The sequence below is a fragment of the Rhamphochromis sp. 'chilingali' genome, assembly GCF_963969265.1.
Source record: "Rhamphochromis sp. 'chilingali' genome assembly, chromosome: 9".
Taxonomy (NCBI): domain Eukaryota; kingdom Metazoa; phylum Chordata; class Actinopteri; order Cichliformes; family Cichlidae; genus Rhamphochromis; species Rhamphochromis sp. 'chilingali'.
In genome coordinates, this window is record NC_137936.1 from 36,712,835 (window position 1) to 36,740,684 (window position 27,850).

General features: G+C 41.8%; 2 protein-coding genes across 6 annotated transcripts; both read left to right on the forward strand.

The window, feature by feature from the left end:
* Positions 1 to 96: 96 nt before the first annotated feature.
* LOC308403354 (uncharacterized protein MYH16) lies at positions 97 to 12,755 on the forward strand (the record flags this gene model as incomplete). 3 transcript variants are annotated; one of them, XM_080892683.1, is made up of 4 exons in its annotated part: positions 97 to 162; positions 10,761 to 10,961; positions 11,044 to 11,190; positions 11,314 to 12,755. In XM_080892683.1, 4 exons carry the CDS (start codon positions 97 to 99, stop codon positions 11,464 to 11,466), a joined length of 567 nt encoding a protein of 188 aa, XP_080748809.1. In that variant the 3' UTR covers positions 11,467 to 12,755. The 3 variants fall into 3 exon arrangements, with proteins under 3 accessions (XP_080748809.1, XP_080748808.1, XP_080748807.1); XM_080892682.1 differs by lacking the exon at positions 97 to 162 and adding an exon at positions 7,407 to 7,606 and having other exon boundaries at positions 10,761 to 10,949; XM_080892681.1 differs by lacking the exon at positions 97 to 162 and adding an exon at positions 7,413 to 7,606.
* Positions 12,756 to 19,402: 6,647 nt separating this feature from the next.
* Positions 19,403 to 25,403, forward strand: LOC308402955 (uncharacterized protein MYH16). Of its 3 annotated transcripts, none has more exons than XM_080892130.1 (4): positions 19,403 to 20,266; positions 23,414 to 23,614; positions 23,697 to 23,843; positions 23,967 to 25,403. In XM_080892130.1, the coding sequence occupies exons 1-4, from the start codon at positions 20,177 to 20,179 to the stop codon at positions 24,045 to 24,047; spliced, it is 519 nt and encodes a 172-aa protein (XP_080748256.1). In that variant the 5' UTR covers positions 19,403 to 20,176; the 3' UTR covers positions 24,048 to 25,403. The 3 variants fall into 3 exon arrangements, with proteins under 3 accessions (XP_080748256.1, XP_080748257.1, XP_080748258.1); XM_080892131.1 differs by having other exon boundaries at positions 23,414 to 23,602; XM_080892132.1 differs by lacking the exon at positions 19,403 to 20,266 and adding an exon at positions 22,405 to 22,909.
* Positions 25,404 to 27,850: the final 2,447 nt, after the last annotated feature.

Consider the following 27,850-nt stretch of genomic DNA (forward strand, 5'->3'; position numbering starts at 1 on the left):
TTCCACGGACTGTGCAGAATCACGGGTCTGTAAACACATCATTACACACGGTTACGAGCTGCGAACAAAAAGTCTTTTAAGAAATTGTTAACAGAAATGTTTAAAGAGACGAGGCTGCAGACACGAGCGGAAGTTATTCTTCCCTCTTGTCGTCTTTTTCCGGTGAGTTATTGAGCAGATGAAAAAAATACTTTTTCCCTCTTTTTTTACAATTTATACTAATGTAAAAATTATTGCGTATTTTATTTATTCGGGTATCCGAATAGTAATATTACCCAGTGCTAACTAGCTTGAATACCAGTGAATTATTTTACACTATCTTATTACTATGCATTTTAAAAAGTAGTTTACAGACTTGTAATTCGCAATATTTCAGAAATATTGTACATTTAACTCTTTGCTGTTTCTGACAAACCACCACAGTGAAATGCATTTTTACCTAACAGTTAAATCATAAGACATTACATTTTGGACAAGCTGTTTTTAAAATTTAATATTTTGCCTGTAGTCGTATTTTTATAGTACAGTGTAAATGTTTTGAGCCACTTGTCATTTCATTATGTTGGGGAAATGGGTGTAGTGATGTTTTTGGAAAAAGTGCTTACACATGTGCAAGTATACAGTATATAAGGCAAAAATAATGTCTGTATAATTCTAATTATTCTTCAGTACAGCCTAAAATAAGGCAGCTTTCATGTAAAGCTCTGCAGGCTTTTTGAAGGACATTCAAAGCTTTTATTTGCATGTTGGTGCTTTTTGTTCTGTTCTCAGTCAAGATGGTCCCATACTGCTCCCACACTGCTAACCAGGAATGCTTTTACTGCCTTGACAGTGTACCTGCCATCATTGTCATACTACATAATGAAAATACTGCCAATGAGACACCTGAATATTGTGTTTTGTCTCAAAATGTGTTTTTTCTGCACTTGTTATTCCGTCAGTTTGACACGATCCCCTGCACCACCTGCTGAAATGCAGCCCAAAGCATGAAAGAGCCTCCACCATGTTTTACAGATGTGTTTTACATTCACTGTTGTACCTCTCTCCTGACATCCTGCATACATACTGACAATTTTAAATTTGGATTCAGCACTCCACAAAACCTGTTGCCACTGACTTTCTGTCCGGTTTTATGTGTGATGAACATAACTCGGACTCTTTGCCCACATTTCCCTTCCTTAAAAATGGCTTCTTGACAGCCACCTTTCCACTGGGACCATATTTAATGAGGCAATAGCTTAGTCTCTAATTGTGTTGTGCTTTCATTGAGACAGAATATTAACCAAACAAATCCAGAAAAAAGTATGCATCACATAAAACTTAAAAATGAATCTGCAAGTCACTGAGTGAAATAAATAAGACCCCCAAGCAAAACATGACTTAGTGCTTTGTGGAGAAACGCCTGTGTGCAGTACAGGGGTTGGACATTTCTTACAGTTGGCAGGCTAAGTGCAGATGGAACAGAGGAACACTTTAAACGGCTCAAATAACTCAGTATGAGTCACAATGTCTCAAATGTAGCCATGGCTACATCCATTTGCAGTGAATAATGTATAGATCAACGGTTTCACATGGCTGTTTACAAGTCATGTTTAGACAACGATGTTGATGTTTGTTATATTCGATGGCTGGTATTCAAGGCCGTGGCGACGAGCAATGGCTTCCTTTCTCCAACTGTTGCACATGGTCACATGTAGAATGAGAAGCAGCAGCTATTGCCACCATTCTTAGCCAGTAGGTGGATGAGTGACTGTTTTGTCTTTTGTGTTTTTGTTTAAATGGTTTACTAGGCTTTTATTATGCAGTAGCTGTTACTGCATAACTGCATGTCATGTCAACAACATAAACTACTTGTAGATGTTACTGATTATTGCTTTTGTAGCCAACTGTAGAGTCCACCTATCATTTATCAATCTTCCTTAACTATCTTGGTTGTCTTTAATAGCTTGTCGTTTAACTTCTATGTAACAGACTCTTGTTGACTCTACGACGGGACTATTCTAACTACTTTGAGGCTCAAGACCTCTCTCTTGCTCCTATTGAAAAAGGTGGGTCACTTTGGCCAATGTTACCTTAGCAATGGAGTCCAACGTCACCAAATGCCTGCCTCCCGGCACAACACAGACTCCAAGACAAACTCCATATAAAGACAAGAAAACAAACACCGATGTGGCTTCGGACAGAGACAATACTGTGACGCAAGCAAGCCTCGAGGCGTGGCACACGTTTTACATAGAGAGGCTTTCTTTGTGTTAGCTGCTTCAAGAAAACATAAAACCCTGAGTAGAAATAACAGGTGCTGGATGAAAAGGAGGTGTTTGACACCTTTCACTCTTTACAAAATGGAATAACTGAATGTGTTCTACTTCAGTCATATCAAATGAACATGTAGTTAGAAATTTGTAAAGAACATAAAAAACTAGATAAACAAATGAATGAAAACACTGGTGGCTCCAAACAAAACAAGAGAGAAATCCTGTAGACTCTTAATTTTCTGAATGTATATATAAATAAATGTTTTGGGTTTTTTTTATTTCAGCCGCTCGTTTAACTCTCTGAACATTTCAACTTTAACATTACTCGCTGTATTCAGGCCACTGATTGGTGCTTTACAATAGTCTCATGAAGGAAATCTCTTTAGTTTGTTGCCAGATCAAAGTGAAATTATTTGACTGAATATTTGTGTTGATAAAAAGACACAGTACTGATAAATCGTTCTGTTTACTGTAATTCCAGTTATGTAAATCAGTCCTGGCAGTATGCAAATTCCTGTAACTATGCAACGCATTTTGTACTGATGTAACTTAACCACATGAGTTAGGTTTATGGTTTCAGTCAGGTGTGACTCAAAAGTATAAGCATTAACCGTTTTTTCATTTAGTATCATGCTTAGAGCTGCTGTGAAAATGTGATTTCAACCTAAACTCTGAGCAAAACTTGCTCTGGATCAGGTTATGTGTTCAGTGCAGACTGAACAGCACTTTAAGTTCACAAAGCCCCTCAACGTTTAAAAGAAAAATATTTATTTGTATTAGAGTTATGTTGGATGATAAAATAAATCAATGTAACAACAAAAAATAAACTGAAAGTTTAATTTCCACGAGATAACCTAAATGCATTGTGTCATGTGTAGCTTTAGCTTTGAGCAGCAAAATAGTTAATAGTGAAGATTTTAAAGTTCCAGTGCAGTGAGACTTAATTGTTGTGTAACTTAATTGTTACACCTTGTAAAGCAGCAACGCTGATCATTTCGGGGGCGATTCTAGGATCAGAGCTTTAGGGGTGCTGAGCACCCAGAGAGCTGCCCAGCCAGCTAAGATACACTTTACTCATCCTGCATCCTCCCTGTCCTCATCGTCTGTTGTCTTCGTCTCCGTTATCAGTCATCATAATTTTACCATCTCTGTGCAAGTCTGCAAATTTCTTTATTAAATCATAAGATTCTTAAATTCATCAATCTCTATGTGCCTGGGTCCTCATCACAAAACATGACATCACTGTTTTGTACATTTTAACAATTTAATCCCCACATTTGTGAAAGAAAAGCAAAACACTTTTTTGAAAAGTCTGTAACAAAACCATCAAATCTGATAAAGGTTATTTAAATGCTGCTAAAGAAGAATGGATTCTGAATGGAATGGAAAAACATTTCCTAACCTTAATTACTGGGGAAGAATAATGAACGATGCTCATAGTGAGTAAAAAGTAAACTGAGTTCATTTTTTGGACAGAGATTCACTTTTAATGTGTATGTATAATATAATACAGACACATAAAAAACACTCCCAAAAAAGAATAAATTATTACAAATAAATTATTACAACATATTAATAAAAACTATAAAAATGGAGGCACCTTTGCCTGTGGTAGCATGTATACAATGTATGAAAAAATCTTTACTGCAGATACTAATTTTGTGTTGTAAGATTTATGAGTTTCATGCTTTCATAGTGGTACTTAGGAGAGCTTAACATTTTTATCAGGTGGTCCACACTGTAAAAGGTTTGAGAAACACTGATAAGTGTATGTGTGCTTTTGGAAAACATTTAAAGCTGCAGTACAGAATCTTTGAAAGAAGCTTAAAACATTTTTAGAATATAAACAGAGCATCTGCTTCTCTTTACAGCTCCTCACTCCACCAGGGCTGTTTGGCTCTTTCTGTGTGCAAATGTGATGTACGTACTGCAGCAGTCATACAGACAACTGGATGGTCCAAAAGTTGGCCTACCTATTACTGGCTGAGGTTTTAGTAGAGTTGTGGCTGAACCACATAAAAATATAACATTAATTTTAATCTCCCCAATCAATGATAATGTTATGTTGGAATGTTGTTAAAGAGGATAAAAATGTTTCAACCCAGTTTGTTTTGCAGATTCTGTACAGCAGCTTTAATATAGGGAGAACACAACTTCCAGATTGTGTGAGTAAAATCAGGTTTTTTCTCTTTGTCAGTTTAACAGTTTCCTATTGTGCCTGTCACTGTTCCCTGTCTGTTTTCTTACCTGGTTCTTCCTGACCTTGTACTTTCTCCTCACGTTCCCTCTTTCCTCTCTCCCTCTTTGGACTGACAATCATACACAAATAGATTGTATTCAATTAGATGACAAATTAAATTAATATAAAAAAAATACTATTAAGATCACTAACAAAAAGTCCTCTCTCAGTGTACTTTCAACCAAAAGGCAAATAACCAAACCACACGAACATCTAATGAAAGATAAATATTGAAACACTGATCCAACATTAGTCTTGATTGATGGATCATTTGATTTTACACTTTTACCTGAATGTGGCTCCTTTTTTCTGAAAAAACTTCCTCATATCCATTATGAACCTGGCTGTCTCTGTACACACACACACAACAGGAGTTATAAGGTTAATGGGCATTCAGTCAGTCAGCTAGTTAGTATCCATTTCAAACAGGGTGGTAACAACAGTAGGCTACGGACAATTTTATGTTTTAGATTTTAAATAAGCTATATAAATTTCAATAGGAGCAACAGAAAGGTCAAATGTTGCTGATTTTACTACAGAGCAGGACAGATTGTAGGGTAGCAACATCGTTGGAAAACACGTTTTCAACACTGCAGGTTACCTGGTGTAATGTTTTTCAGCTAAAAAGAAACATGGTCTGACTCCTACCAACTATATAAAGAGTAACTGAAGGTTAAATGCAGCTAACATGTCCTGTTTTAAGCCAGGCACTAACACCTCCGCTGCGTCTCAGCCACCATCGCTCTGGCAGCAAGAGCGCTAGAGCCAGAGCAGGGGAGAGACGAGCTGGAACAAACCACTTTGGGAGGGGGGAGGGGGGGTTATCTATACTTTTGTTGTTAAAGTGTTACGTCTCAACCAAGTACTGTGTGCTTTTATATTTTTAGTAGTGTGTCACACGAACAGCAAATATTGTCAACAAAGTAAGAAATCTTTGGGGGTGCTGAAGCACCCCCAAAAATGGGCTGAAATCGCCCCTGGATCATTTTATTAAATATGAAAGAATTTCGACCGTTTTTACCTCTCAGTGATGCCGCAGTGTTCCTTTGACTTCGGGACCTGAAGCAGACGAAGGTTTGAACCCAGATTACTCCACGAGGCTCCTGACTACGGTAGCCATAATGTTATGTGCACCGTGTAGCACATAAAATCGGTTCGAGGTCAATAAGCACAACCAGAATTCATACATAAGGCGCACCGGATTATAAGGCGAAAATAAAAGGATTTTGAGTGCGCCTTATGGTCTGAAAATTACAGTACAAATATCCTGTCACATTTGATCTCTGTGAGGTCAGAGGTCAAATTTACAAATGAATACCTCTTATCTGTGACCTACTCCTACATAAGGTTTGTGTAATCAGAGTAAAACGTCTGTGCAATGTTTTAATACAATAGTTGCTACTAAAATCTTTGATTTGAAAAGAATGACAAACAAACACGTTCAGTCTAAGCTGAAAATGTATACATTTGTGTGACAATGAAAACACGCACAATTCAAAATATAATCTTTTTTGGATCTTTTTATTGATGAAAAATACATTTAGAGTGCCCAATACGATAAGTTGTGTATTAGATGGCACAAAACAAAACCCCAATAATTTGACAATTGCCTCTGAGCAAGCACTAGGCGACGGTGGGGAGTAAAAACTTCCTTTTAACAGGGAGAAAACTCCGGCAGAACCAGGCTCAGTGAGGAACGGCCATCTGCCTCGACCAGTCAAGGGTTTTTAAAATGACTCGATTAGATGTTAAATAAATTGAAACTGAAAATGCTACGTCCAGATGAACAGAATCTACTTTTAGGGTCTTACATAACACTAACCAAGTATTTTCTGCCTGCGATCCATACAGCATGACCCGCAGAGAGAAAGAAACTTGTGATGAAATGTTCACTTTCCAATACAGTGATGGCATGCTCCTTGAAAACCTTTACAATTACATCATCTGTATGTTTGTGGCCTAATTCCATGAATGTCAGTATGACATCTGGCTCTTTCCATTTCTCTATTAAAGAGCTGTAAACCATATCACTGAGGAACATCACATTGTCGATTTTGATTTTTTTAAGTCTAGGCCAGAGTTTTATGAACAGCCGTTGGGTGATGGCATCAACTTTTTCAGTACAGCAAGGTGAACTGGCATTGTTAATGACACGTGTCACCACCTTCTTGATAGAGGTTTCCACAGATAACCTGTAATTTTCAGCCTCTTCAGCATCACACAGGGCTGGATTCTGCATAGTGTCGATCAGGTGATTTTTAATGATATCGACCGTCAGTTTTCTCAACACTGGGTCCTCGTCGTTCAGTAACATCAGTAAATGTTTTTCTTTACAGAATGTTTTCTGACGTAGCTCTTGGTAAATGGCCCTGTCGAGATCTTTCAGTTTTTTTTCATGTATATGCAGATCTTTGATCCTGTTGTCAGACAACACGTGTTTTAACAGATACCTGTGGAGTTTTTTAGAAGGTTTGTAGTGCGAATTCTTCGCAGCCCGTGTGAGCACAGCATCAATGAGTGCGCTCACACATTCTTCTTCATCATCATCATAATCGCTGACAGTAATGCCAGATGATGATTTTTTCTCCACTATTGGAAATATATTACTTTTAAATTCTTCTAAAAGTGTTTGAGAAATGGCTTTAGTTTGTTCGTCCTCGTCATCCTCGGCTCTAACGCACCACGAGAAGAACCTTGCCAGTAGGTTTTTACGGAAGAGGTGATCTTCAAATATGGAGATGATCACCTCTAGGTACGGCTGACCTACGGCTAGCGCAATGATCACGAGATCAGGGCTAATGTCCAGCCGCTTGGTGATGTCTTTAAAAATCCCCTTTTCAAGTTTTTTAATCCCCCTTTGTGTGATTTTGAGAGGCTTTTGCTCAACTTGTGCCCACAGAGCTGTGAAGAGGCGCTGCTGAATCATGTCAGACGGCGACACCTTTGCCTCTTTGGAGGCACGTGTAACAACAGCATTTATTAGCTCTTTAATAAAAGTAGCAATGAAACCACCTTACTACACATGAATCTGTATTATTGGCAAATTGCTCTTAAAGTATCAAGAGTATTCTGCAGAACACATTGTTCCCCATCGGTGTTATACGCTTATAAGGTTGGTCTGAATTTAAATGTTTCATATGCTGTTTGAGCTACAGCAGGGGTCCCCAATCCCAGTCCAAGAGGGCTGGTTTCCTGCAGGTTTTAGATGTGTCCTTGATGCACCACAGCTGATTTAAATGGATAAATTACCTTCTCAACACGTCTTGAAGTTCTCCAGAGGCCTGGTAACGAACTAATCATGTGATTCAGGTGTGTTGACCCAGGGTGAGATCTAGAGCGATACGCGTTTTCACGTCAAAAAGTCATCATAAACAAGTCTCCAATAATACCAGAAAAAGTCGCCAGATTTGTCGCTAGGGAGTCTGAAAACTCGCTAAATATAGCGACAAAGTCGCTACGTTGGCAACACTGCTACCGAGGAGCCTCGCGGAGTGATACGTACTGTGCTTCAACGTAATATTACCGTATTGTGTGTGTATAAGGACCATAAATGGCACCTGTTAAGAGACACGGTTATGAAGCGGATTTCAAACTCCAGGCTGTCAGTCACGAACTTGGAAAGAGAGCAGCTGTGAAATCTGTCTTTGTTATTATGCTCAGCGTCTTTTAGTTTACATTTTGACTGCACAATTGTGAGCTCTTTGTTATGCACAAGAACAACATCGTTTTCTTTTATTTATGGAGCATTATTATTTAATGAATGCTCATATCTGGTCTGGAGTGTGGGGCCTTCCTGCTGCTGCGGAGTCGGGGCGGTCTGCCTCCTCCCACCGCAGGGAAAAGGGTAACACCACCTGGGTCTGGGTGCAGTTCCCCCCTCCAGGGGCAAGGGTACCTAGACCCGGTTTGTAGAGTACGATTGGGGAGTGTGATCGTGTGTACAGCGTCTCTTTATGTCTGTCTCCACGTTGGTTGAGTGTGGAGTAAGTGCATATGAGAGCATGAGGGTGGGAATGGATGTTTGTGTCTGTGTGTGCCTGTATGTCTGTGTCTATATGTCAGGTTGGGTGTCAGGCGCCACCTCTCTGGGGACATCTCAGGCCCTCCAAGGTTTGGAGGCCTATCTCCCCCTACCACCACTTCCCCTGCCAGTGGCGGACTCCCTCAGACATCGGTGCGTTGGTGGTTCTTTGTGTCCGGGGATGGGCGTCCAGGTACACACCGGCTCACTCCTTGGCGGCCGCTTATCGGGGCCTGGAGCCTGGGGCTCGCTCGGGCCACTTCGGAGGTGGGGTGCCCCCGGCCTCTCCGCCTGGGGCTCGGTCACTCAGCCACGGCTGGCTGCCGGCGGAGCTCACGAGTGCGTCACTGCAACTCCCCCTGGCTTCTGCTCCGCGGCTGCTGAGTGAGCCCTCATCTGGGACTCTCCTCAGCTCTTTCCGGGACAGTGGCGCGGCTGCCCCTCTGTTGGTCTTCCTTGGTCTCTTGTGTTCTGGGGGCCTCTGGATGTCTGGAGTTTTGATCTCCTCCATACCTGCTTCATGCCCTGGAGGACGGGGCTGTGGCCCCCCCACACCCTCTAGCAGATTATTACATGAAGGAACCTTTTAAAAAACAAAAAACAAGCGCGTCCATGCTCACAGGTGTACACACGGGTGATCACACCCACAAACTACACCCTTTTTGGCTCCTACCTCAAAGCACACTGTGTTCTGTTGATCTTATGTGCTGCACAATAATGTTTAATATTTAATATTTACTGTCATATTCCCATATATCATTGTGATGTTGTTTATTCTATTACTCTTGTTCTCTTCTGCTTGTTTTCTTTTTTCTTTCTCAGCAGGTGATCCAGGTGATTGATATATGCTTTTTTTTTTCTCTGCCCGTTCTGTTGGTTTTTGTCTTTTGCCCTTCTCCCCCGTCCCTCTTCTCAGCTGTTTCTCTTTCCCTCTTTCTTTCTCCCCTTCTTTCCCCCAGTCAAGTCTGTCCCGTATTCAGCAAGTGAAAATAAAATAAACAATAAAAGGTGAATCAAATGGACCATTACGGCAAGGCTGGGATGGTCAGTTTGGTAAAGTAAATCCGTTGGGCATCTTTCTTTGCCTTTAGACAACAATTCTGATGCAAAAGAGCCAAACGGGACAGGAAAAAATAAATAAATAAATAAATAAATGCTCCTAATTTATTTTTGAGTAGTTTTTTTCATGTACATCTATGCTGTATGTTAATACAAGTGCACATGTGACATCTGGGACACAGCTTTGACTAAGAACTCTCTTTTTGTTCTTACCTTATGGCTTTAAAAAAATATCGAGATATATATCTTATATCGCCATCCAGCTAAAAAATATCGAGATATGAATTTTGGGTCATATCGCCCAGCCCTAGTACTAGCACCTCAAATAGTACCATATAGTACTGCTCCTATTCGTTGTTTTGGCTATAACTGATAATATTAAAAGGAGCGGGGGGCCACACTGACATCATAAACCGCACAGCTTTTGACTTTAGTTTACACATTTATCATTTTAAATTTTTTACATTGATGTACTTTTTTAACAATATAAAAATATTATATATACCCACACATAAACTGACACCACTGATGGGCTATGCTATAGGCATGCTTCAAAGCGACTAAATACTGTCATGTCACAGGACGCACATCATTACAAAGCACTCTAAAACCCTTAAATAGGGGTGCTGCTACCAGGCACTATCATTCAGTTGAGTCCATGCATCGGAACCAGACACACGAGGTAAGAGAAAACACTAAAATGTATTCAGATGACATTAACACAGCCACTGTGGGTCCCCTCATAGATGGCTTTTTTGATCAACTAAACATGTCGCAGGTGCGATCCATGCTGGTTGGTCGCCCAGATGACTGCACTGTCCAGCTAATGTGTCACATGTCACATGTCAATATAATAAGATGATATAAAAACTAATTATAGGATTAAGGATTTATATTTACATGCTAGTGGCTAGCCATTTGCACATGCCTTTGCATGTAGCACACTGGCATATGCAGAAATATGACAAAACAAAGTTATGAGCTGTATGTTATACTCAATGTAACATACAGCTCATAACTTTGTGCTGCAGGCCAGACAACCAAAGTTATCTGGCCTGCAGCACATTTCTGCTTTTATGGAACTTTTGACAAACAGCAAATTGTAACAGAGTGTGTCTTCACTAAACACTCAGTGGATAAATATGACGCCTTCCTGCACACAATAGTAGATACTCTTTGCATGCAGGTGAAGGAGCTGGAGCTGGAGCTGGACTCTGAACAAAAGCGGCACGCTGAGACAGTGAAGACGCTGCGGAAGAACGAGCGTCGGCTGAAGGAACTGCTGTTCCAGTCGGAGGAGGACCAGAAGAACCAGCAGAGGATGCAGGAGCTGGTGGAGAGGCTGCAAAACAAGATGAAGGCCTACAAGAGACAAGTAGAGGAGGCCGTACATCACCTCATCCTCTTACTCTGAACACGTTTCCAAGCATGGTGTTTGTGGGCTTTAACTCACACTGCTGTCACTTCAGGAGGAACAAGCTAACATGAACCTGGCAAAGTACAGGAAGACCGTGCACGAGCTGGATGATGCCAAAGAGAGGGCGGACATTGCTGAATCAGCGCTCACCAAGATTAGGACCAAGAACAGAGGAAGCTTCGGCAAGGGATACTCCTCCGTAAGTATTCTCTGGAACAGTATATTATCAGGTGTATTACGCGGTTTATTAAATAATAACTCCATGTTAGCCTCTTCTACTAAGTACTTGTTCTGACTCTAAGGCCTGTGTCTGTTCTAACAGGGTTACAGCACTCCGTACCCAGGCCGAGTCCGGTCACCCAGTTCAGTGGGCTCGGAAGGCAGAGGAGAGAAGATCCTCAACGATGACGAGGAGTCAGTCAGCTCCCTCATCCCAGCCTATCTCAACTCCCTCAAGAAGCTCATGATTGATTAGGAGCATGGCTTCAATTTCACCATCATCCCCCAGAAGTGAAGCATGGTACAGTATGAAGTTTGAAACATCCAAAAGGTTCCATGGGTGGAACCTGACTTTTTTTTGTGTATGCTGTACATTCCTGTTGAGTTTTCTACAATGTACTTGTGGCTTCCTCTCTGAGTGAAAGCTCATAGCCCTGACACATTCCAGCTTTATATCCCCTTTTTATCCATTTATACTGTAACATTTGTATGTAAAAACTAATAAATGTATTTCTAAGTGTTCCAGATTTCCAAATATCTAAAGAACAATCCTCAGGCTGATTCTCAGTCTGGAACACACCATTTTATATGAGATATTGTATTTGTTTAATACATAAAAAGCCAGACAAGACAAAGCATCAATAGTTACAAAATAAAGCTGGCACCCAGAAACTGCAGTTCCTCTAATGGCCACACGAGGCTGTTCAAAAAGCAAGTCAATCCACTACAGACTTCCAAATCAAAATGTGCAACTTTACTGTACTGACATATATACGGGGTGGCTGAGGCTATTCCAGATATTTGTGCTTTAGCAGATATCCTTCTCTTTCTGTAAACATGCAGAGTTTATGGATGCAGCTTGTGGATGGGGCTATGTGAAAAAGTAACTGCCCCTCAAACATAGTAACTGGTTTGAGGGGCAGTTACTTGGGATGGAGCGTTTTTCATACATTTCCAGGAAGGATGTTGTTCCTCTTAGTAAATAAGCTCATTATTTAAAATCTGCATTTTGTATTTATTCCGGCTCTCTTTTTCCGATGTGACCATCAGGAAACTACTGTTGGCAAGGCAAGGCAAGTTTATTTGTATAGCACAATTCAACAATGAGGTGATTCAAAGTGCTTTACAGAGACATTAGAAACAAAAACAAATAAAAAGCATGTAGTCAATGTAGTCAAGATTTCCTACATTTAAGCAAATGCATGACAACCTTTAAGATAAATAAGGTTCAAACTGGCTGCAGTATTTATTAAACCATACATGCGAGAGGCTACAGGGAAGTTTTTGAGTCCGTACATAAGTGGTGACTTAAATACAAAGCACTTTTTTTCATGATTAGTTTTTGCCTTATAAATGACTTCAGTCACTATCATAAAGTGCTGCTGGGGTGCTGTCAGCACATGGAGTAGTTTAGGCCATTAATGTCAGTGTATTTTCAGATTTCAAATGTATCTGTCTGAACTTTTCACTGACTAAACCTGTAACAAGACCTGACCAAATATGCTGTTGAATGTGAATATGTTTTTTTAAGGAAATAAAAGACCTTTTTTTCCCATTAACTCTGTTTTCTTGCTTTTTTTCTTCATTTTTTGGAAACAAACAAACCACAAAGCAACGCATTGAGACATGAAATACGTATTTCCATTTTATTTATGAAAAATGACAACTTTTAGCTGTTAATGTACAAAAACATCTCATTTGTCTCTTTGTAGTAGTCAAGCAGTACTAAGCAGTAATACTGGAAAAGAACATTTGGTATGGCATTTAGCTTCTGCAGTACAGTCACCAAATCCAACTGACGCAAATGATACATATTCCAAAACTATCACCACCGAAGCACTTCAACCTTACAGTACCATCTAAATGCAAAACATGTTGCAGCAGCACAGAGACTTTGAAGCTCAAGGGAGAGCCTTTTTTAGATACCTGCAGATAAGAGAATATATCAGGAAATACGTACAGGGCTTTGAGAGTCTCAGCATTTCCGGTTTCGACAAGTGTCTCCATCTCCAACTCCATCACATCTGATCTTAAGTTCAATTCACAAACCAGAAACAAATCATATAAATAATATATATGTAGTGGCACACGTGGGTATCTGAAGTCATTTCCGGTGCTGTGCTTAAAAAAACGTGAGCTCCACCGTGAGAAAAACGCGTTATTTTCATCTGCATTTCAAAGAGCTGAACAGCTGCGCTGAATGACAGAAATCACAAAGTATTTTAAAAATCCACACGGCTGAAAACTTTCACGTATAGCTCGCTTTAACGTGACCACTCTGCTAGCCGAGTGAAGCTACACGCACATTTACGTTCCCGTCGCTTACCCGCCATCACGGACAGCCTGGTGACAGCACAAACTATAACGGAAGGGTTTTAAAAGTATTCCGTGTCGGTGACAGCAGTGGACGTGCAGGCTCCACGTGATCTCTCCCCGCGTTTCACATCCACGCGGCTAGCGCCGGTGCGTTTGTGTGACGCTGTTGCTAGGCATTCTTTTTAGAAGTGGGCGGGGCTTATAGGCATACTTCAAAGCAACTAAATACTGTCACGTCACAGGACGCACATCATTACAAAGACCCCGAGAACCCATAAATAGGGGTGCTGCTACAGGTACTGTCATTCAGTTGAGTCCATGCATCGGAACCAGACACACGAAGTAAGAGAAAACACTAACACGAAAATGTATTCAGATGACATTAACGCAGCCACTGTGGGTACCCTCGTAGATGGCTTTTTTGATAACCTAAACATGTCGCAGGTGCGATCCATGCTGGCTGGTCGCCCAGATGACTGCACTGTCCAGCTAATGTCTCACATGGCTGCTCAGATGGTGCAGCTCTGCCCGGAGTCAGATCACGGAGCCAGAGAAGGCTTCATAAAAGAACTGATCCAGGTGTTGTTAGGGAGATTTGCACACTGCACGTGCACCCAGTCAGGCAGCCAGCAGGACAATCAGCAGGTCCCACAGACAGAACAACCAGAGAAAAATCTGGAGTCCTCGCTGTCTGTGGAACCTTCACAAATGGCAAACACAGAAGGCTCAGAGGCTGAAAAAGCAGCCGTGGCTTCTGAGGAGCAGAAACCCTCTGCGTCACCTCGAGGTGAAGCAGAGAGAAAAGGGCTCATAAGCGCGGTCCTTCAGGCTGTCCTTTCCCAGGCTGCAAAAAAATCCACAGCCTGCCCATCAGACTCCCTCCACCAGCGCCTTTTAGATCAAATCTGCTCTGAAATAAAAACAGCAGATTTGACTTTATCACCAAAGGCCCTACAAGATCTTGCAAAGGTCATTTTCAAAGACTTTTGCAAGGAAGCGCTCTCCAACCCAAAGCACACCTTAACTCTATTGAAATTAGGAGAGCCAACAGTTGACAAACTTTTCATCTCCATCTTCAAGAAACACTTTGTAGTGTCCACACAGAAACTTGAGCCAGAGTCTTCTGAAATCAAAGCTCAGAAGCAGCTTTCAGTTGAAGTCTGTGTGGAAGAACTTGTCAGGCGTGCTTTTAAAAAGGCACGCGTTCTGTATACAGATGACACAGTTTCTGAAATTACAAACCGTTTGTTGAAGAAAATCTGGGCTGATGTCCAACATATCGATTTTCAGCCCTCCTCAAAGTCCTTCAGAACCTTACACAAGGTCATTTACAAATCTCTCCTTAAAGAGTATAAGGACCCCGAGTGTGTCACGATTCTCTTTCATCTCGACCATGAAGTAGGTGAGCAAAGAATCATCGAAACCTTTAAAGAACATCTGATGTCGGCAGCGGCGCCAGCAGGTCGCATCAGAAGGTTCTTCTCATTAATAGGTCGGAGGTTAGCCATCACCCGCAGAGAGTCGCGGGTGTTTCCCCTTTAAAAACAACAATTTGACATTGACTAGCTGGCATCAAAGTGACTCTTAAATTGGCTAACAACAAACAATTCAAACAAGCCAATTTATTTAACATCCAATCGAGTCATTTTAAACACCCCTGGACCGGTTGCGGCAGATGACCGTCCCTCACTGAGCCTGGTTCTGCCGGAAGTTTCTCCCCGTTAAAAGGGAGTTTTTCTTCCCCACTGTCGCCAAGTGCTTGCTCAGAGGGAATTGTCCGATTATTGGGGTCTTGTTTCTAGTCAGTAAATTACTGACTAGAACACTCTAAATTATTGAACAAAAATCAGAAAATCTAATAAAATTCTAAAAGAAAAATCACACTCTGATTTCTGCTTGTTTTCACTGTCTGTTGGACAAGTGTGTGTGTGTGTGTGTGTGTGTGTGTGTGTGTGTGTGTGTGTGTGTGTGTGTATACAGCTTTGACTGAACGTGTGTTGAGTAGTTGTCATTCAATCCAAACTGTTTAGGTAGAAAATGCCGAGAACATCCTGTTGTGATATTTATTAGTGAGATTTCATCCATACAAAGTCGTACATTTACAAGAAAACATACATACAGAGGTGCGCACAAGTGGAACAAACCGTCAACAGAATACATGAGATACACTTTCCTGTTTCAGCAGCCAAAACATTAAGCACAAAATTAATAGAAATAACTTCATTTAATAAAATGGATTGGAATGAGGTCTTTACAAAAAACAAAAGGATATAAGTTTTAAGCTCAGGGGCCAGTCTGTGGAACAAGAAATCCCCGAAAAGAGAAAACATCACACACAGTCTGAAGAAGCTGTGACCGCCGAGGAACAGAAACCTTCTGTGTCACCTCAAGTTTGGAGAAAGCACAAGAACAGACACAGTGGTTCACTCTGCTGCAGCTTAAAACATTAAAATGTATTCGGACAATATTAACGCAGCCACTGTGGGTCCCCTCATAGATGGCTTTTTTGATCAACTAAACATGTCGCGGGTGCGATCCATGCTGGCTGGTCGCCCAGATGACTGCACTGTCCAGCTAATGTGTCACATGGCTGCTCAGATGGTGCAGCTCTGCGCGGACTCTGCCACAGCAGTACTGCTGAAAAACTGTATCCCACAAGAGCGATGCATCCACAGCCTCTTCAGAGAACTGGAGGGGCGCATCGGCTCGATTGCTTCCTCTCTCACCCCGGAGTCAGATCACGGAGCCAGAGAAGGCTTCATAAAAGAACTGATCCAGGTGTTCTTAGGGAGATCTACAGTAATGTATTATATTCTAAAATGATGCTAAATGATAAAAATGAAGGTGTTGGCAAAACAGCTGGTTAAACTATCTTCAGCTAAAAACCTTCTGCTAAAGTAGACAGTGAATAATTTTTTTTTGTAAATGTGTTTTTATATTTATATATATTAATTATTATATTGATGAATTAATTCATTACTGCTATTGTTTGTATTGGCAAAATTTAGTAGATTACAGGTGGAGGTGGTCAACAAGTACAAGTACCTCGGGCTGTGGGTGGACAACAAACTGGACTGGTCATGCAACACAGAGCACCTGTATAAAAAAGCCCAAAGCCGACTGTACTTCCTCAGGAGGCTGAGGTCTTTTAACATCTGCAGGAAGCTCCTGAGGATGTTTTACCAGTCAGTGGTTGCTGGAGTACTTTTCTATGCTGTGGTGTGCTGTGGGAGCAGCACAGCAAAGAAGGACTCATGCAGGCTGGAGAAACTGATCAGGAAGGCTGGCTCTGTGGTCGGCATGAAGCTGGACACTCTGGTGACAGTGGCAGAGAAAAGGACACTAAAGAAACTGCTGGACATTATGGACAATGCTGGGCATCCTCTGCACACGACCATTAACAACCAGAAGAGTCTGTTCAGTGACAGGTTGCTTCTCCCAAATATATATATATATAATATTCTGTAACTCTGTAACTTCTGTCGGTGCTGTGCTTTTTTGGAAACCGAATTTCCCCGAGGAACCCACCCGAGGGATTAATAAAGTTTTATCTTATCTTATCTTACCAATATATGTGGACAGCCCGTTCTCATTCCCGACGTGTAACATACCGACCATTAGTCGCGCTCCAAGGTGTCCCACAGACACGTGAAAGGTAACCTTCCGCATCCATTTGATACGCGCCGGATTGTGGATGATATCCAATAGAATGACGCTCCCGGTGTAATACACGTTCCAGCTGTGTATTCCAGCCATAACCCTAACCTTAATCCTAACCCGTATCATAACCTAATCGTGTTAGATAGTGTTTTCCAAAGCAATTACAGTAAAATAAACATACACGTGTAGATTGATTGGAAATGGTTCTCATGTTTCCTCATTTTTCCGAACAAGTAACACAGGGACATGTTGGGTGGCCAAAAGCGTAACATACTGACGATTTGTCACCTATAGTGTAACATTTTACACTTTGAGAGTGAGAACGTGTTGATGTGGATTCTTAATATGAAATTATAGTTTACATACAAATAATCCTTACAGTCTGAAAATGACAGTACAAATATCCTGTCACATTTGATCTCTGTGAGGTCAGAGGTCAAATTTACAAATGAATACCTCTTATCTGTGACCTACTCCTACATAAGGTTTGTGTAATCAGAGTAAAACGTCTGTGCAATGTTTTAATACAATAGTTGCTACTAAAATCTTTGATTTGAAAGGAATGACAAACAAACACGTTCAGTCTAAGCTGAAAATGTATACATTTGTGTGACAATGAAAACACGCACAATTCAAAATATAATCTTTTTTGGATCTTTTTATTGATGAAAAATACATTTAGAGTGCCCAATACGATAAGTTGTGTATTAGATGGCACAAAACAAAACCCCAATAATTTGACAATTCCCTCTGAGCAAGCACTAGGCGACGGTGGGGAGTAAAAACTTCCTTTTAACAGGGAGAAAACTCCAGCAGAACCAGGCTCAGTGAGGAACGGCCATCTGCCTCGACCGGTCAAGGGTTTTTAAAATGACTCGATTAGATGTTAAATAAATTGAAACTGAAAATGCTACGTCCAGATGAACAGAATCTACTTTTAGGGACTTACAAAACACTAACCAAGTATTTTCTGCCTGCGATCCATACAGCATGACCCGCAGAGAGAAAGAAACTTGTGATGAAATGTTCACTTTCCAATACAGTGATGGCATGCTCCTTGAAAACCTTTACAATTACATCATCTGTATGTTTGTGGCCTAATTCCATGAATGTCAGTATGACATCTGGCTCTTTCCATTTCTGTATTAAAGAGCTGTAAACCATATCACTGATGAACATCACATTATCAACTTTGATCTTTTTAAGTCTAGGCCAGAGTTTTATGAACAGCCGTTGGGTGATGGCATCAACTTTTTCAGTACAGCAAGGTGAACTGGCATTGTTAATGACACGCGTCACCACCTTCTTGATACAGGCTTCCACAGATAACCTGTAATTTTCAGCCTCTTCAGCTACACACGGCTGGATTCTGCATAGTGTCGATCAGGTGATTTTTAATGATATCGACCGTCAGTTTTCTCAACACTGGGTCCTCGTCGTTCAGTAACATCAGTAAATGTTTTTCTTTACAGAATGTTTTCTGACGTAGCTCTTGGTAAATGGCCCTGTCGAGATCTTTCAGGTTTTTATTATGTATATGCAGATCTTTGATCCTGTTGTCAGACAACACGTGTTTTAACAGGTACCTGTGGAGTTTTTTAGAAGGTTTGTAGTGCGAATTCTTCGCAGCCCGTGTGAGCACAGCATCAATGAGTGCGCTCACACATTCTTCTTCTTCATCATCATAATCGCTGACAGTAATGCCAGATGATGATTTTTTCTCCACTATTGGAAATATATTACTTTTAAATTCTTCTAAACGTGTTTCAGACATGGCTTTAGTTTGTTCGTCCTCGTCATCCTCGGCTCTAACGCACCACGAGAAGAACCTTGCCAGTAGGCTTTTTTTACGGAAGAGGTGATCTTCAAATATGGAGATGATCACCTCTAGGTACGGCTGACCTACGGCTAGCGCAATGATCACGAGATCAGGGCTAATGTCCAGCCGCTTGGTGATGTCTTTAAAAATCCCCTTTTCAAGTTTTTTAATCCCCCTTTGTGTGATTTTGAGAGGCTTTTGCTCAACTTGTGCCCACAGAGCTGTGAAGAGGCGCTGCTGAATCATGTCAGACGGCGACACCTTTGCCTCTTTGGAGGCACGTGTAATAACAGCATTTATTAGCTCTTTAAAATCCTTCCTTTAAAGTTAGAATGCCAAGCGACCCCCCCTCCGACCCTCACCCACTGTGTTGTTGTCGGGTTTACGGCTGGTAAGCTATGCTAATTTAACTGTTTATGTAGCTTCACTCATTCACCTGCAGACACAGACGGCTATCAGAATGGTCACACGTCTTCTTAGAGGACGTTCCAGGTGAACACGCGCGGTGAGTTACAGCCAGCGAGGAGTCACGCAGTTTTTGCGTGCATGTCTGTGCTCGTGGACATTTGTGAGCAGAAACACTTATTATTAAATTATGCACTTACACTCAGAGTTAGAAATGAAATATTTGTATTAGAGGGAAGGAGTATAACAAACTATAAATGAAGCTAATTTGCACGTTTTTATTCTGCTTTTCTAATCAAAAAATTGTTAATGCAAGAAAAATATCCAAATATTAACAGGAAAATCTCAAACCAAACTCTTACCACCCCTCTGTAAAGTCAATATTTAATATCAATGACTTACATGAAATACAGTTAAGTAATCAAATGAAAGAAAACAAGTGAGCACTACTGCATATAAACCCGACTAGATACATACACATATACACTTGTGCTAACAATTCAAGAAACATTTGGTATATTTTATATCCCCCCTCTGTCCTTGTTTCCGGATCCTTGTAGTACTTTGGTAGTAGTATTGTGGTCTTAGGAGCTGATGTGTCAGTGGAAATGAAAACAGCTAAACTGTGACAGCAAAATGTTAAGAATACATATTCTTACCCAAGGTGGCATGCTGTGGCTTTTACAGAAATGCAAGCGGAGATGACCACCTCAATTTTTAGAAGCACTCCTTTAATAAAAGTAGCAATGAAACCACCTTACTACACATGAATCTGTATTATTGGCAAATTGCTCTTAAAGTATCAAGAGTATTCTGCAGAACACATTGTTCCCCATCGGTGTTATACGCTTATAAGGTTGGTCTGAATTTAAATGCTTCATATGCTGTTTGAGCTACAGCAGGGGTCCCCAATCCCAGTCCAAGAGGGCTGGTTTCCTGCAGGTTTTAGATGTGTCCTTGATCCACCACAGCTGATTTAAATGGATAAATTACCTTCTCAACACGTCTTGAAGTTCTCCAGAGGCCTGGTAACGAACTAATCATGTGATTCAGGTGTGTTGACCCAGGGTGAGATCTAGAGCGATACGCGTTTTCACGTCAAAAAGTCGTCATAAACAAGTCTCCAATAATACCAGAAAAAGTCGCCAGATTTGTCGCTAGGGAGTCTGAAAACTCACTAAATATAGCGACAAAGTCGCTACGTTGGCAACACTGCTACCGAGGAGCCTCGCGGAGTGATACGTACTGTGCTTCAACGTAATATTACCGTATTGTGTGTGTATAAGGACCATAAATGGCACCTGTTAAGAGACACGGTTATGAAGCGGATTTCAAACTCCAGGCTGTCAGTCACGAACTTGGAAAGAGAGCAGCTGTGAAATCTGTCTTTGTTATTATGCTCAGCGTCTTTTGGTTTACATTTTGACTGCACAATTGTGAGCTCTTTGTTATGCACAAGAACAACATCGTTTTCTTTTATTTATGGAGCATTATTATTTAATGAATGCTCATATCTGGTCTGGAGTGTGGGGCCTTCCTGCTGCTGCGGAGTCGGGGCGGTCTGCCTCCTCCCACCGCAGGGAAAAGGGTAACACCACCTGGGTCTGGGTGCAGTTCCCCCCTCCAGGGGCAAGGGTACCTAGACCCGGTTTGTAGAGTACGATTGGGGAGTGTGATCGTGTGTACAGCGTCTCTTTATGTCTGTCTCCACGTTGGTTGAGTGTGGAGTAAGTGCATATGAGAGCATGAGGGTGGGAATGGATGTTTGTGTCTGTGTGTGCCTGTATGTCTGTGTCTATATGTCAGGTTGGGTGTCAGGCGCCACCTCTCTGGGGACATCTCAGGCCCTCCAAGGTTTGGAGGCCTATCTCCCCCTACCACCACTTCCCCTGCCAGTGGCAGACGCCCTCAGACATCGGTGCGTTGGTGGTTCTTTGTGTCCGGGGATGGGCGTCCAGGTACACACCGGCTCACTCCTTGGCGGCCGCTTATCGGGGCCTGGAGCCTGGGGCTCGCTCGGGCCACTTCGGAGGTGGGGTGCCCCCGGCCTCTCGGCCTGGGGCTCGGTCACTCAGCCACGGCTGGCTCCCGGCGGAGCTCACGAGTGCGTCACTGCAACTCCCCCTGGCTTCTGCTCCGCGGCTGCTGAGTGAGCCCTCATCTGGGACTCTCCTCAGCTCTTTCTGGGACAGTGGCGCGGCTGCCCCTCTGTTGGTCTTCCTTGGTCTCTTGTGTTCTGGGGGCCTCTGGATGTCTGGAGTTTTGATCTCCTCCATACCTGCTTCATGCCCTGGAGGACGGGGCTGTGGCCCCCCCACACCCTCTAGCAGATTATTACATGAAGGAACCTTTTAAAAAACAAAAAACAAGCGCGTCCATGCTCACAGGTGTACACACGGGTGATCACACCCACAAACTACACCCTTTTTGGCTCCTACCTCAAAGCACACTGTGTTCTGTTGATCTTATGTGCTGCACAATAACGTTTAATATTTAGTATTTACTGTCATATTCCCATATATCATTGTGATGCTGTTTATTCTATTACTGTTGTTCTCTTTTTTCTTTCTCAGCAGGTGATCCAGGTGATTGATATATGCTTTTTTGTTTTCTCTGCCCGTTCTGTTGGTTTTTGTTTTTTGCCCTTCTCCCCCGTCCCTCTTCTCAGCTGTTTCTCTTTCCCTCTTTCTTTCTCCCCTTCTTTCCCCCAGTCAAGTCTGTCCCGTATTCAGCAAGTGAAAATAAAATAAACAATAAAAGGTGAATCAAATGGACCATTACGGCAAGGCTGGGATGGTCAATTTGGTAAAGTAAATCCGTTGGGCATCTTTCTTTGCCTTTAGACAACAATTCTGATGCAAAAGAGCCAAACGGGACAGGAAAAAAAAAAAATAAATAAATAAATAAATAAATGCTCATAATTTATTTTTGAGTAGTTTTTTTCATGTACATCTATGCTGTATGTTAATACAAGTGCACATGTGACATCTGGGACACAGCTTTGACTAAGAACTCTCTTTTTGTTCTTACCTTATGGCTTTAAAAAAATATCGAGATATATATCTTATATCGCCATCCAGCTAAAAAATATCGAGATATGAATTTTGGGTCATATCGCCCAGCCCTAGTACTAGCACCTCAAATAGTACCATATAGTACTGCTCCTATTCGTTGTTTTGGCTATAACTGATAATATTAAAAGGAGCGGGGGGCCACACTGACATCATAAACCGCACAGCTTTTGACTTTAGTTTACACATTTATCATTTTAAATTTTTTACATTGATGTACTTTTTTAACAATATAAAAATATTATATATACCCACACATAAACTGACACCACTGATGGGCTATGCTATAGGCATGCTTCAAAGCGACTAAATACTGTCATGTCACAGGACGCACATCATTACAAAGCACTCTAAAACCCTTAAATAGGGGTGCTGCTACCAGGCACTATCATTCAGTTGAGTCCATGCATCGGAACCAGACACACGAGGTAAGAGAAAACACTAAAATGTATTCAGATGACATTAACACAGCCACTGTGGGTCCCCTCATAGATGGCTTTTTTGATCAACTAAACATGTCGCAGGTACGATCCATGCTGGTTGGTCGCCCAGATGACTGCACTGTCCAGCTAATGTGTCACATGTCACATGTCAATATAATAAGATGATATAAAAACTAATTATAGGATTAAGGATTTATATTTACATGCTAGTGGCTAGCCATTTGCACATGCCTTTGCATGTAGCACACTGGCATATGCAGAAATATGACAAAACAAAGTTATGAGCTGTATGTTATACTCAATGTAACATACAGCTCATAACTTTGTGCTGCAGGCCAGACAACCAAAGTTGTCTGGCCTGCAGCACATTTCTGCTTTTATGGAACTTTTGACAAACAGCAAATTGTAACAGAGTGTGTCTTCACTAAACACTCAGTGGATAAATATGACGCCTTCCTGCACACAATAGTAGATACTCTTTGCATGCAGGTGAAGGAGCTGGAGCTGGAGCTGGACTCTGAACAAAAGCGGCACGCTGAGACAGTGAAGACGCTGCGGAAGAACGAGCGTCGGCTGAAGGAACTGCTGTTCCAGTCGGAGGAGGACCAGAAGAACCAGCAGAGGATGCAGGAGCTGGTGGAGAGGCTGCAAAACAAGATGAAGGCCTACAAGAGACAAGTAGAGGAGGCCGTACATCACCTCATCCTCTTACTCTGAACACGTTTCCAAGCATGGTGTTTGTGGGCTTTAACTCACACTGCTGTCACTTCAGGAGGAACAAGCTAACATGAACCTGGCAAAGTACAGGAAGACCGTGCACGAGCTGGATGATGCCAAAGAGAGGGCGGACATTGCTGAATCAGCGCTCACCAAGATTAGGACCAAGAACAGAGGAAGCTTCGGCAAGGGATACTCCTCCGTAAGTATTCTCTGGAACAGTATATTATCAGGTGTATTACGCGGTTTATTAAATAATAACTCCATGTTAGCCTCTTCTACTAAGTACTTGTTCTGACTCTAAGGCCTGTGTCTGTTCTAACAGGGTTACAGCACTCCCAGGCCGAGTCCGGTCACCCAGTTCAGTGGGCTCGGAAGGCAGAGGAGAGAAGATCCTCAACGATGACGAGGAGTCAGTCAGCTCCCTCATCCCAGCCTATCTCAACTCCCTCAAGAAGCTCATGATTGATTAGGAGCATGGCTTCAATTTCACCATCATCCCCCAGAAGTGAAGCATGGTACAGTATGAAGTTTGAAACATCCAAAAGGTTCCATGGGTGGAACCTGACTTTTTTTTGTGTATGCTGTACATTCCTGTTGAGTTTTCTACAATGTACTTGTGGCTTCCTCTCTGAGTGAAAGCTCATAGCCCTGACACATTCCAGCTTTATATCCCCTTTTTATCCATTTATACTGTAACATTTGTATGTAAAAACTAATAAATGTATTTCTAAGTGTTCCAGATTTCCAAATATCTAAAGAACAATCCTCAGGCTGATTCTCAGTCTGGAACACACCATTTTATATGAGATATTGTATTTGTTTAATACATAAAAAGCCAGACAAGACAAAGCATCAATAGTTACAAAATAAAGCTGGCACCCAGAAACTGCAGTTCCTCTAATGGCCACACGAGGCTGTTCAAAAAGCAAGTCAATCCACTACAGACTTCCAAATCAAAATGTGCAACTTTACTGTACTGACATATATACGGGGTGGCTGAGGCTATTCCAGATATTTGTGCTTTAGCAGATATCCTTCTCTTTCTGTAAACATGCAGAGTTTATGGATGCAGCTTGTGGATGGGGCTATGTGAAAAAGTAACTGCCCCTCAAACATAGTAACTGGTTTGAGGGGCAGTTACTTGGGATGGAGCGTTTTTCATACATTTCCAGGAAGGATGTTGTTCCTCTTAGTAAATAAGCTCATTATTTAAAATCTGCATTTTGTATTTATTCCGGCTCTCTTTTTCCGATGTGACCATCAGGAAACTACTGTTGGCAAGGCAAGGCAAGTTTATTTGTATAGCACAATTCAACAATGAGGTGATTCAAAGTGCTTTACAGAGACATTAGAAACAAAAACAAATAAAAAGCATGTAGTCAATGTAGTCAAGATTTCCTACATTTAAGCAAATGCATGACAACCTTTAAGATAAATAAGGTTCAAACTGGCTGCAGTATTTATTAAACCATACATGCGAGAGGCTACAGGGAAGTTTTTGAGTCCGTACATAAGTGGTGACTTAAATACAAAGCACTTTTTTTCATGATTAGTTTTTGCCTTATAAATGACTTCAGTCACTATCATAAAGTGCTGCTGGGGTGCTGTCAGCACATGGAGTAGTTTAGGCCATTAATGTCAGTGTATTTTCAGATTTCAAATGTATCTGTCTGAACTTTTCACTGACTAAACCTGTAACAAGACCTGACCAAATATGCTGTTGAATGTGAATATGTTTTTTTAAGGAAATAAAAGACCTTTTTTTCCCATTAACTCTGTTTTCTTGCTTTTTTTCTTCATTTTTTGGAAACAAACAAACCACAAAGCAACGCATTGAGACATGAAATACGTATTTCCATTTTATTTATGAAAAATGACAACTTTTAGCTGTTAATGTACAAAAACATCTCATTTGTCTCTTTGTAGTAGTCAAGCAGTACTAAGCAGTAATACTGGAAAAGAACATTTGGTATGGCATTTAGCTTCTGCAGTACAGTCACCAAATCCAACTGACGCAAATGATACATATTCCAAAACTATCACCACCGAAGCACTTCAACCTTACAGTACCATCTAAATGCAAAACATGTTGCAGCAGCACAGAGACTTTGAAGCTCAAGGGAGAGCCTTTTTTAGATACCTGCAGATAAGAGAATATATCAGGAAATACGTACAGGGCTTTGAGAGTCTCAGCATTTCCGGTTTCGACAAGTGTCTCCATCTCCAACTCCATCACATCTGATCTTAAGTTCAATTCACAAACCAGAAACAAATCATATAAATAATATATATGTAGTGGCACACGTGGGTATCTGAAGTCATTTCCGGTGCTGTGCTTAAAAAAACGTGAGCTCCACCGTGAGAAAAACGCGTTATTTTCATCTGCATTTCAAAGAGCTGAACAGCTGCGCTGAATGACAGAAATCACAAAGTATTTTAAAAATCCACACGGCTGAAAACTTTCACGTATAGCTCGCTTTAACGTGACCACTCTGCTAGCCGAGTGAAGCTACACGCACATTTACGTTCCCGTCGCTTACCCGCCATCACGGACAGCCTGGTGACAGCACAAACTATAACGGAAGGGTTTTAAAAGTATTCCGTGTCGGTGACAGCAGTGGACGTGCAGGCTCCACGTGATCTCTCCCCGCGTTTCACATCCACGCGGCTAGCGCCGGTGCGTTTGTGTGACGCTGTTGCTAGGCATTCTTTTTAGAAGTGGGCGGGGCTTATAGGCATACTTCAAAGCAACTAAATACTGTCACGTCACAGGACGCACATCATTACAAAGACCTCGAGAACCCATAAATAGGGGTGCTGCTACAGGTACTGTCATTCAGTTGAGTCCATGCATCGGAACCAGACACACGAAGTAAGAGAAAACACTAACACGAAAATGTATTCAGATGACATTAACGCAGCCACTGTGGGTACCCTCGTAGATGGCTTTTTTGATAACCTAAACATGTCGCAGGTGCGATCCATGCTGGTTGGTCGCCCAGATGACTGCACTGTCCAGCTAATGTCTCACATGGCTGCTCAGATGGTGCAGCTCTGCCCGGAGTCAGATCACAGAGCCAGAGAAGGCTTCATAAAAGAACTGATCCAGGTGTTGTTAGGGAGATTTGCACACTGCACGTGCACCCAGTCAGGCAGCCAGCAGGTCCCACAGACAGAACAACCAGAGAAAAATCTGGAGTCCTCGCTGTCTGTGGAACCTTCACAAATGGCAAACACAGAAGCCTCAGAGGCTGAAAAAGCAGCCGTGGCTTCTGAGGAGCAGAAACCCTCTGCGTCACCTCGAGGTGAAGCAGAGAGAAAAGGGCTCATAAGCGCGGTCCTTCAGGCTGTCCTTTCCCAGGCTGCAAAAAAATCCACAGCCTGCCCATCAGACTCCCTCCACCAGCGCCTTTTAGATCAAATCTGCTCTGAAATAAAAACAGCAGATTTGACTTTATCACCAAAGGCCCTACAAGATCTTGCAAAGGTCATTTTCAAAGACTTTTGCAAGGAAGCGCTCTCCAACCCAAAGCACACCTTAACTCTATTGAAATTAGGAGAGCCAACAGTTGACAAACTTTTCATCTCCATCTTCAAGAAACACTTTGTAGTGTCCACACAGAAACTTGAGCCAGAGTCTTCTGAAATCAAAGCTCAGAAGCAGCTTTCAGTTGAAGTCTGTGTGGAAGAACTTGTCAGGCGTGCTTTTAAAAAGGCACGTGTTCTGTATACAGATGACACAGTTTCTGAAATTACAAACCGTTTGTTGAAGAAAATCTGGGCTGATGTCCAACATATCGATTTTCAGCCCTCCTCAAAGTCCTTCAGAACCTTACACAAGGTCATTTACAAATCTCTCCTTAAAGAGTATAAGGACCCCGAGTGTGTCACGATTCTCTTTAATCTCGACCATGAAGTAGGTGAGCAAAGAATCATCGAAACCTTTAAAGAACATCTGATGTCGGCAGCGGCGCCAGCAGGTCGCATCAGAAGGTTCTTCTCATTAATAGGTCGGAGGTTAGCCATCACCCGCAGAGAGTCGCGGGTGTTTCCCCTTTAAAAACAACAATTTGACATTGACTAGCTGGCATCAAAGTGACTCTTAAATTGGCTAACAACAAACAATTCAAACAAGCCAATTTATTTAACATCCAATCGAGTCATTTTAAACACCCCTGGACCGGTTGCGGCAGATGACCGTCCCTC

What these genes read in the sequence shown, in the direction of transcription:
- LOC308402955 (XM_080892130.1), top strand. Translation starts at nt 20,177, where the DNA reads ATGAATCTGTATTATTGGCAAATTGCTCTTAAAGTATCAAGAGTATTC. An exon ending in CGGTGTTATACGCTTATAAG is followed by an intron (nt 20,267 to 23,413) that starts GTTGGTCTGAAT and finishes CTTTGCATGCAG; the next exon opens with GTGAAGGAGCTGGAGCTGGA. An exon ending in AGAGACAAGTAGAGGAGGCC is followed by an intron (nt 23,615 to 23,696) that starts GTACATCACCTC and finishes CTGTCACTTCAG; the next exon opens with GAGGAACAAGCTAACATGAA.